We start from the raw sequence: 10,187 nt of genomic DNA, 5'->3' as shown, positions 1-10,187 counted from the left end.
GTATTCTGTTCTATTCTGTTCTGTTCTGTTCTGTTCTCTTCTGTTCTGTTCTGTTCTGTTCTGTTTGTTGCTGTGTCTGTAGCAGCAGTGACCGGGTGCGTTTGTTTTCTGTGTTTCTTGCAGACGGTTCTCTCAGGTGGAGGAGTTTCAGTCTGACGCGTCTCCTGGCTCTCGGCAGCATCGTGGTCTCCGTCTGCGCTCTGTCCTTCGGCCCGTTCGTTGTCATGGTGAGTGGAGTCTCACGCTGTCAGCATTCACTCAGTCACACACTGACCCTGAACGGATCCAGTAATCCGTAAACAAACGGAGAGCGTCCAGAGTCCAGGCGGAGCAGGAAGCGGTTGGATTGGTGATTGTTTATGAACGTTTACTGTCCCCTGATGTTCCTCAGACCTGATGGTGTTGTGTTTGTTTTAGGGTCAGCTCCCTCAGGTCCTGTCCCGTCTCTTCCCCTTTAAGCGGGGCCTCTGTCATGCCTACTGGGCCCCGAACATCTGGGCCCTCTACAACGTGCTGGACAAAAGCCTGGTGATGCTCGGTGAGACTCCGCCTCCTCCGCACGCCCTGTCAGATCAGCTTTTTTCCCTGAGTGTGTTTACAGATAAAAAAGTTGAATTAGCAGCTAAACTCTGAACAAGCTTCATGGAGGGGGATTGGTCACAGGACTGCTGACAGGTTTAGTTCCCTGTGGTTCTGCCAGAGCTCGTCTCTGATTGGGACGCTGACCCGGAATGTTGTTCTGTCTGCTGCACCGTCCGTGTGTCTGCCAGGTGTTCACCTGAAGCTGCTGGAGGAGACGGAGCTTCCCCGAGCCTCCATGACGGGCGGGCTGGTTCAGGAGTCTGAGCACGCGGCCCTCCCCTCCATCTCGCCCTCCGTCACTCTCGTCTGCACTCTGCTCTCCATCCTGGTGAGTTGGATCAAACTGTAACTGAGCTGGGATCAGCTCTCTGCCGTTCTGTGTCCGGTCCAGTTAAATATGGAGGCGACGCATCGAAACAGATCGTTTTCATGAGCTGTTTGATCCAAACGCTGAAGGTGAAAGAAACACGTCGAGTTCACGTAGAGTCCTCAGACCTGATGGCGGTGTGGACACGTTAACCTTTCTTTGTTGTCCTCTGTCTCTCTCTCTGACTCTGCGTCTCTGAAGCCAGCGGTGGTGTCCATCTGGTGGCGTCCCTGCGGTGCTCGGGGTTTCCTGCGCTGCCTGGTGCTCTGCGCTCTGGGCTCCTTCATCTTCGGCTGGCACGTCCACGAGAAGGCCATCCTCATCGCCATCCTGCCTCTCAGGTCAGCCGCTGACTCCTCCACTGACACAGAGCTCACTTAATGCCAACTCCCAGCCAATAGCACGAGGGAGGAGGTGGAGCCAAAGCGCAGCCGATGGACAGTGACGCACTGATCTGTGGCCGATGTCGCGTTCTGCGTATAGACGTGGTGTGCTCTGACAGGAGATGAAGGTGGACGGAAGCTGCTGGGACATGAGACATTTGTCTGTTTTTCTTCCTGCAGCATCCTGGCGGTTGAGAGCAGAGAGGATGCTGGGATCTTCCTGGTTCTGACCACCACAGGTCATTACTCCCTGTTCCCGCTGCTCTTCACCCCCACAGGTAAAACGCCACACACCTTCAGAGCTGAGGTCACGTGACGTGGATCTGACTGTGACTCGTCATGTTTTGCAGAGCTGCTCGTCAAAGTCGCTCTGATGATGATGTTTACGATCTACTCGTTCACTGCTCTGACAAAGCTCTTCAGGTAAAGATGCATCAAAGTGAAAAATGTGGAGAAACGTTGTGGTTCTGTTCATTCGCTCATCAGTCGTCGCCGTGTTCTCAGTGTGTGCTTCTCCTGTAGTAATCAGATTACTCACTCTGTCCTCTCAGTGGTCGCCGGGCTCTGCTCCATCCCCTGGAGGTCGTCTACCTGTCCGGTCTGTTTGCTGTCGCTGTCGCCTGCGAGGTCGTCTTCCCTCTGTCGCCGTGGCAACAGAAGCTGCCCTTCCTCCCCCTACTGATGACCTCGGTGTACTGCTCTGTGGGTGTCTGTTACTCCTTCTTGCGTCTGTACGTCAGTCTGCTGAGGCAGGAAGAGAAGCCCAAACAGCCGTGAGACGCTGTCCTGTACCTGAGAGGACAGATCCCCAGCACACCTACGTCCGTCCTGCACACTGAGACACTGACTGCTCACTGTCAGATCAGTCAGGGGGACGTGGCCGTCTTTTTTCCTCACTCAGCATTTTCAACACATCACAGGCTCAGCAAACCAGATTCCAGCACAGGTGAGCTCAGGTACAGGAGGAGGACTGAGTCACCTCGAGACACCAGGTGGGTGTGAAGCACCACTGCACGTTTTTAATGAGAGATCATGTGACCAAAGTAGAACTGAGACACAGCTGATGATGGTGATGTTTGTTTTTCTGTTTTTAAATGTTAAGACATTTGAACTTGTTTTTGTGTATGTGACCGTGTTTACTGCGACACACACGCATACACACACACACGCACGCACACACGCATACACACACACACGCACACGCATACACACACACACGGTCTGTTTGGTTTGTGTTGATGTCTCAAAGTTTAAATTAAAGACGCAGTTTGTTTAAAAACTTTATTGATAAGGCAACACAAAACATGATTGGTTAGAATGGACTTAGTGTTTTACAGGACACGTTTTCTCTGTAAAATCTCTATTGCACAATAAGAAGCGTCCGCTGACACTAAGCTGCAGATCCTCTTTCCTCTTCTCCTCTGCTCTAACCATCGGATCAGGATCAGGTTTCACTCTACAGACAGATTCAAACGTTTCCCTTCATCATCCTGATTTTGTCTCACTCATCACTGTATAAAAGTAAAAAGGTTTAAAACACTCAAGTCATTCAGTACATTCCTTTAACTTCAAAATAAGAGACCAGTCACACAGAGCGAACAACAACTACACCGTGAAAGGACAAAATAAAAAATCAACATTCACATGTTGTTCTGCGTCCAAATCTCCTTCAGATTAAAACCAAACAAATGAAGGTTTGATTTCTGTGCAATAATGAATCACAGTACTCCCAGTGTGGCCTGATCCAGAGTCAGTTTTTCATCTTAATCAATAATCAATGAAATGGTTTGAATTTCCTTCAGATGCTGGATTTCAACTTTTTCTCGATCACATGATTTCATGGCGTTCAGCTGAAGTTATGGGCCGGATTGTTTCTCGTCTGGAGCAGAGACTCCACAGACATGAGGAGCGGTGGAGACCGAAGAGAGGATTTACCTAAATGTTGAACCTAAAACATCGTAGCTGAGTTAAAGGACGTAAAGACGAGTTAGAAGACGTTTCACTAAGCGTTGAACTGCTCCTTTAAAAAATTAGAAATTAGTTTTAATCCAGTCTGGGCTCATTAGACGTTCCAGTGACCTAACCATGTAATCAGATGCTTAAATGTTCTCCGTTAGACCTGCCCTGGTTTGGCCTGGTTTGGCCTGGTGTGGCCTGGTTTGGCCTGGGTGGCTCTCTGGACTGGCCTGGTGTCAGAGGAGTTGACAGAGCAGGTTGTCTTTAAATACAGAGATGGAACGTGAATTTACGTCCGTGTGTTTTTGAAATGTTTTAAAAGGCAGAGTTTTCCAGCCTTTGTTTGTGTTTCCTCCTCCAGCCTGCAGGCGGCGGCTGAGTCGCTCAGTCTGCTCCGTCATGGCTCAGGCTGCTGAACCTTTTACAGCATTAAGAGGATCAGCAGCTTCAGAGCAAAGGCCAGGGCAAACTCCCAGCATGCTCTGCTCAGAGCCTCGCTTTGAGAATTAAAACTGTTTAAATGTCTAAGCAGCCAAAAAAACCCCAGTTTAAATAAAATTTGGATTGAAATCTGTTGCTATCGAATCAGATGATCTGACGCAGAGTCCCGATGGGACAGATCAGATCAGCTCCTGGACACAGTTCAGCATCATCACTGCGCTGAGCTCCGACGCCCAGCACACGACAAGATGATGTTGGAAGCCACGAAAGTCATCAGGGTCATCATTCCTTCCTCCTCCTTCCCTGATACCTGGAGACGAGGAGGGGCGGGGCGGGGCGGGACGGGACAGTTGGACGCACGGAGGCTGGACGGCCAATCACAATTTCAGATTTTCAGCACCTGTTGTCTCCAGCTACTTCTCTCTGACCAGAAAGCAGCAGCAGACTGAGGGAGGAGAGCAAGTCTTTCCTCTGTTTTGAGGGAGGGTGAGGGCTGATTCTTCTGCCTTCTGATGGGAGGAGGCGGGGCGGGGGAGGGGGGTTCTGCTTCAGTCAGTCTTTGTCTCGGTGCAGCTCGGGCCCCGTGCTCTCATCCCGCCCGGCCCTCCACGATGATGACCAACACCGGCGTCAGGTCCATCAGGTTCTTCAGCATGTCCATGATGTCATCGTGGTCTTTGGCTCCCTCAATGAACTCCTCCAGAGTCATCTCACCTGAGGGGTCAAAGGTCAAAGGACAGCTGATGGTTATAAGGGGTGAGTGGTTTTTTTATAGTTCATGTATGTTCTGTTTGCTCAGCTGTTCACACTCTTCGTAAACTGGATTCAGCATCACTGCCTAACCACTGATGAATGAAGTGATCTCCACACTCCTTTATTCACGGAGCCTAAAGCTCAAGATGGTTGTTTAACTCACTTTCTCTTTTGTTAGCCTGTTAGCCATATACACTGTCATCCTTATTAGCTTTTTAGCATGCTAAGAAGCTAACAAGCCCACATGTGCAAGTACTGTTTTGTGGTTTCAGTTGTGGGGCAGGGTGAGCCAGCTGGAGTCCCACTGTCTGTACTGGTAATGATGGCAGCAGCAGCAGGACCATTAAGGTTAATGGTTTTAGATTTTTAGGTTTTAAAGTCGGCAGCTGCTGTCAGACCAAGGTACTGTCAGCCCCAGGTGCTGTCAGCCCCAGGTGCTGTCAGACTCAGCCGCTGTCAGACTCAGCCGCTGTCAGACCAAGGTACTGTCAGCCCCAGGTGCTGTCAGCCTCAGCCGCTGTCAGACTCAGCCGCTGTCAGACTCAGGAACTGCTCCTCTCTCTGTACCTTCGCCTTTCACATCAATCCGCTCAAATATGAGCGAGACGATCTCCTCGGGGTCGATGTCTCTGTTCCGTGTGATGTCCTGGATGGCCTGCAGGGGGAGACACATACCACCGGACTTAGACAGGAATCATACAAACAGGCAGCGCGTTTACAAACGTTTGTTCACTTATTTCTGAACGATGGACGCTGGAGGATCAGCTTCGATTTTAAAAGGGGAAATGGAGAAAATGGAAAATAAGCTATTATCATTTTTAGCTTTACATTCTCACTTTCCCTTCACGCTTTTTTTTTTAAAATTTATTTTCCGTTTCAGGATTTTAAATTACATTAAATTCAGTTTTATTTTGTCAGGTCATCGTTCTGATATCCGGCGGAACTTTTTCAGTTTCCTTTTTCTTTTCAACATTTAATTATGGCTCAGTTTTTCTGAGGAGTTTACAGTTTATTTGACCTCCACAGTCTGGGCTGCGGAGGGTTAAACGCTCCTCAGCAGATTGGGCTCTGGTGTTCCTCAGACTGGTTTGACGTCCAGTCAAACTGGGTTGGACTCGTTTGTCCCACTTCCAGCAGCTTCCGGTGAGATTGAGCTCATTCAGCAGATTAACACTCGTCTAATTTCAGAGCTAATCCAGCCCCGTTGGTGTCGGAGCAGCAGCTCCAGCTCAGCTGACTCAGAGAGAGAGAGTGTGTGTGTGTGTGTGTGTGTGTGTGTGTGTGTGTGTGTGTGTGTGTGTGTGTGTGTGTGTGAGACCAGGGACCTGATGTGTTGTAGGATGTGTGGAGTTAAAATCAGCAGCTGTTTGTTGATCTTATTTCACATCAGAATATTTAAAGTTGGTTAAACAGTGTAAACATCAATCATGTTCAGTTTATTGTTCAGAGAATCAGGAAACTGAGCCCTGAGCTTTGGATGTGTTCAGTTACTCTCACAGCTTTCATCGCCATGGCAACAGCAGCTGAGACATGATTAGCAGGTTAATCAGTCGTTAATTAGTAGTTAATTAGTCGATTGACAGAAAATGAATTCGCAGTTTGTTTCTTGATGTCCACAGCGTTTCCGTTGTGTGTTCAGACTGTGGAAAACATGACAGATTTTAAATCATGATTTATTTTTGATATAATTAGTAAAAAGCTGGAAATAACATTCACACACTAAATTTATTTTGTTGAACCTCCGATTTTTGTTTTTTCGAGGGCTAACTGAAGCCCTGAAACTCGTTTGTGTGTTTGTGTTGAACGTTGTTGTTGTCAGTGTTTGTGAGCTGTGTGTTCCTCACAGAGAAGATGGTCTCCAGCTCTTCTTTGTCGATCTTTCCGTTGCCGTCCTGGTCGAACAGTTTGAAGTACCACTTCAGTTTCTGGTTGATTTCTCCTTTCAGCATCAGGCTGATGGCTGCGATGTACTCCACAAAGTCGATGTAACCGTCCTGCAGACAGAAGAGAGGGACATGAAACCTGCTGAGGCGCCACCGAGCTCACCTTATCATTCACACTCTGTGGTGAGTGTGAACCTGGGGGTCGAACCTGTGTGGGATCAGCACAGATTTGGTTTTTGTAGAATGATGATTCACACATGTTAAAAGCCTCTGGTCAAACCTTTTCTCTGTCCTCGCTCTGTTCATGTTTATGGGTTTAGATCAGCTGTGTCCAGGTGTTCTCAGCAGAGCTCTGTCCACAGACAAACACCTGGACAACAGGAAACGCTGCTGACTGACCCAGACCGAGTGAACCTGCAGGTTCCGGTTTCGTCCTGACTCAGATCAGCACCCGGCGATAAGAAACCAGCAGTTAAACTCTGACCGGTCCCTGAGCTCTCAGAACATCCTCACTGAACTTCATCACCACACACTCTCAATCCACTTATCTCACCGTGCACACACACACAGCAGGGGTAATAGCTCTGCATGCTAACGCTGTAAGCCCATTAGTCAGAGAGCCGATGAAAGTTGTGCCTCAGCCATCTTTGTCCTGGTTCACTCAGCAGACTGAAGCTGTGACTGATCGTTTTTAAAACCTGGAGCAGCACATTTCTACATTTACTGCCTTTTACTGAAGCTTTCAGTCACACCTCAGTGCCTGAGCCTGAGCCAGTCATTTGAACACACCAGAGCAAACTTCACTCACACAGGAAAACCATGAGCTGCAGTTAAAAGCTCCAGAAAAGTCTAGCAAGTCATAGAAGTACGAAGTTATGAGTGTGTTTTTCATCCTGATGAGCCAAAGTTTCATTTTTGAGCTCGTCGCTTCATCAAGACTTTCAGTTTTACATGAAACGAAAAAACTTCAGATGTTCACACCTGAGAAGCTGGAACCAGCAGGGTTCTGCAGGGTTCTGCAGGGCTCTGCGTGGTTCTGCAGGGCTCTGCAGGGTTCTGCAGGGGGGGAGCACTCTGCAGCGTCACACACCACTAAACCCTGCACTGGTCCTTTAATGTCAGAGGAATCCGTTTCTAATACATTCTTTTTTGTTTTAGGTGATAAAGAGAAGAGCAGGTGTCCAACCAACATGGACTGTGTCCTTCCTGCCCCACTGAAGGTAACAGGTACCCGCAGCTCTCCGACACATGTAGAGTAGTAAAAAGTGGAACATTCTCCCTCTGAAACACAGAAGAAGAATAAAGTATAAACATGAGGCAGAAAGCTCAGGCCGTGCAGCGGCTGACCGCGGCGACAGTCTCCGGTTTGTCTGAGGTCTGATCCAACCTTCCTCTGTCCTCCGCTGTGTCGGACTCTCGTCGGGTCATTTCAAACCTCTTCAGCCCTCAGAAACCATCCAGCGTGTCCTCATACAGACTCATGCTGTTTGTTCAAACCCACAGAACTTTATTTACAGCGCTCTCACAGTCAGAGATCACGGGTCTGTCAGGCTGCCACATCAGAGCCTCAGTGCAGAGCTGGATGAAGTCGCGACTTTATTTCCCTGAGTGTGAACACGATAAAGTTTCTGTGTAGAACTGGAAGCAGTCAGGCAGGAGGCGGGGCGGATGAGTGTGAGGCTCAGATCCGATCTGATGTGTATGATCAGAGTTTTAAACTGAGACACTGTCCGCATGTGTGACTCTGCAGCTGGAGCTTCTGTCCGCAGGGGGATTAGCTCAAATGGTAGAGCGCTCGCTTAGCATGCGAGAGGTAGCGGGATCGATGCCCGCATCCTCCACTTGTATTTTTGTGGCGGCCGTGGCGCAGCGAGGTCAGCGTGCGGCTTTGGACTTTGGACCGCCCGGAGATCGGAGCGCCAGCATCATGCCTGTGCATGCTTGTGTGTGTTCTCCAGGAGGGATCAATAAAGTTTAAACTTAACTGGCCCTCCTGTCAGTCACAGCCCTGAACCCGCACTACACTGGAAAAACTACACGAAGCTGACGATAGTTGTGAACTTTTACTTGAAGAGGATTCAAACGCAGGACTTGTTACTTTTACTTTACAACATTTAATTCAGAGCCTTTATTTTTAAAACCTTGTTTTGTGTGTGTGTGTGTGTGTGTGTGTGTGTGTGTGTGAGACACACCCCGTCCATGTCGAAGGTGAAGAAGACCTGGTCCACATAGCTGTTGGCGTCCTCGCTCATGCCCTTCAGGCCCAGGATGGCCTTCAGCTCGAACAGCGTGATGAGACCTGACGGAGACTCACGCATGAACTTGTTGTACCAGTGGTGCATGTCCTCTGCCAGGATGTCGTCCAAGTTTGAGCCGTGGTTCCCCATGGGTGCAGTCCAACCGGTGCACCGAGGCGAAGACAGAGAAAACCTCAAGAAATAGAAGTAGAAGAAGAAGTTTCCTGTCACTGTGAGAGGATGAAGACTGGAGAAAAAGCTTTTATCTAAAGAAACTGGAAAAGCACTCAGGCCTTGTCCGATGCTCGGTGTTTGAAGACGACAATAAGAGCTTGTTAGGGGTCTACAGTCCTTGTCCTGGATCCTCTAAATAGTCAAAAAGGTTAAATATCCGTGGCGTCGCTGGTGAGGCCAGCGGGCTTCAGCAGCAGGACGGTCGAGCCGGTCGGCAACCACACTGCAGTGACTCTGCAGGCAGAGAGCAAAACTCAGGACTCTCTAACCCTCTTAGGTCCTGAAGGAAGAATCAAGGAGACAACTAAAATAACTTCCTAATGAGCTCAGGCCGCCCTGCCGGAGGGCGCTGCTGCCAGAGGCCGAGCCAAGAGGCTTTATCTGCCAAGTTCAGCTGAGGGAGCTGGACCAGCCCTGGAAGCAGGATGGTTATATAACAGACCTGGATCAGACGGAGAGGTTCCTCAGTGTGACGCCCACACAGGACATTTCCACCAGACGGGACCCCGGGACAAAACTGACCCATCAAACACTGTGGACAGTGAGTCAGTACAGTGACGTAAGGACATGACAGACAGACACTGGACTGTTACTGGTATTAGTATTGTAACTGAAGGACCTGAATACGTCCTCCAGCACTGAGACACTATACGTCTGAGAACATGTGAATAAGAACCTTTCAAACTACTTCAGGGATCATTTGAAGGGAAATCAGAGTTTTCGTGCTGAGCAGCAAACAGCAGACCCTCAGTCAGAGCAGCTGCTGAACACGGAGCAGCATTCAGCAGCTAAAGAGCCAGATGTTTCCCTCAGGAGCTGGTGGAGACCAAACACTGAGCTAAGAGAGAGGGACAGTGGACTGAGAGTCCTCTGATGGAGGATCGTGTTGACCTGTAATCTCGGCTTAAAGCTGATGATTTCTGCTGAAAACAAACAGAAGCTCAGGCTGAAGTGAATCTGGTCCGTTTGCTGCGTACGAGTCCAGATGGTCTGAGTCTGAGCTTTCCTGCCTCTGTGCTGACATCGAAACATTTCATCTCAGTTACTGTGACCTTTGACCTTGTGAAGTGCACTGCAGTCAATAACAGTCTCTAATAGGCTCAGAGTTCCTGGAAGTGATCCAGTTAAACCCAGAACGACAACATCAGAGGACGACAGAGCATCTGACCGATACACGACAACTTAAAGAAGGTCAACGTTTCAAATGAGCCATTTTAAATCTCGGTACTGAAATCAGATCTGAGATCAGCAGCTTTACTGAGAAACAATGTCGGAGTGTGTTAATCAGATCAGGCAGCAGCTCGTCCTGCCAGCAGGATAAATCAGAGCTCAGCTTTTATTAGACGCACAG

The 10,187-nt window shown here is 49.0% G+C and overlaps 2 protein-coding genes and 1 non-coding gene across 6 annotated transcripts in view; 2 read left to right on the top strand and 1 right to left on the bottom strand.

Annotated features, from left to right (window-relative positions):
- Positions 1–2,853, top strand: part of alg8 (ALG8 alpha-1,3-glucosyltransferase) — a 6,269-nt gene extending 3,416 nt beyond the window's left edge. For all 4 annotated transcript variants that reach the window (XM_041052353.1, XM_041052355.1, XM_041052352.1 and 1 more), the window contains exons 7-13: positions 124–227; positions 418–538; positions 771–910; positions 1,151–1,290; positions 1,513–1,610; positions 1,683–1,755; positions 1,884–2,853. In XM_041052353.1, coding sequence (XP_040908287.1) covers positions 124–227; positions 418–538; positions 771–910; positions 1,151–1,290; positions 1,513–1,610; positions 1,683–1,755; positions 1,884–2,109 — 902 coding nt within the window. In that variant the 3' untranslated portion in view covers positions 2,110–2,853. The remainder of the gene's footprint in view (positions 1–123; positions 228–417; positions 539–770; positions 911–1,150; positions 1,291–1,512; positions 1,611–1,682; positions 1,756–1,883) is intronic.
- Positions 2,656–8,752, bottom strand: guca1d (guanylate cyclase activator 1d). Its single transcript, XM_041052359.1, has 5 exons — positions 8,558–8,752; positions 6,327–6,476; positions 5,050–5,137; positions 4,328–4,443; positions 2,656–2,751 (listed from the first exon to the last, which is right to left on the bottom strand). The coding sequence occupies exons 1-5, from the start codon at positions 8,750–8,752 to the stop codon at positions 2,656–2,658; spliced, it is 645 nt and encodes a 214-aa protein (XP_040908293.1).
- On the top strand, positions 8,134–8,206 carry trnaa-agc. Its single transcript has one exon. It is a non-coding gene; the product is annotated as a tRNA-Ala (tRNA).
- Positions 8,753–10,187: the final 1,435 nt, after the last annotated feature.

This window comes from Toxotes jaculatrix, chromosome 12 (assembly GCF_017976425.1).
Source record: "Toxotes jaculatrix isolate fToxJac2 chromosome 12, fToxJac2.pri, whole genome shotgun sequence".
Classification (NCBI taxonomy): Eukaryota; Metazoa; Chordata; class Actinopteri; family Toxotidae; genus Toxotes; species Toxotes jaculatrix.
This window is presented reverse-complemented; position numbering and strand designations above follow the sequence as displayed.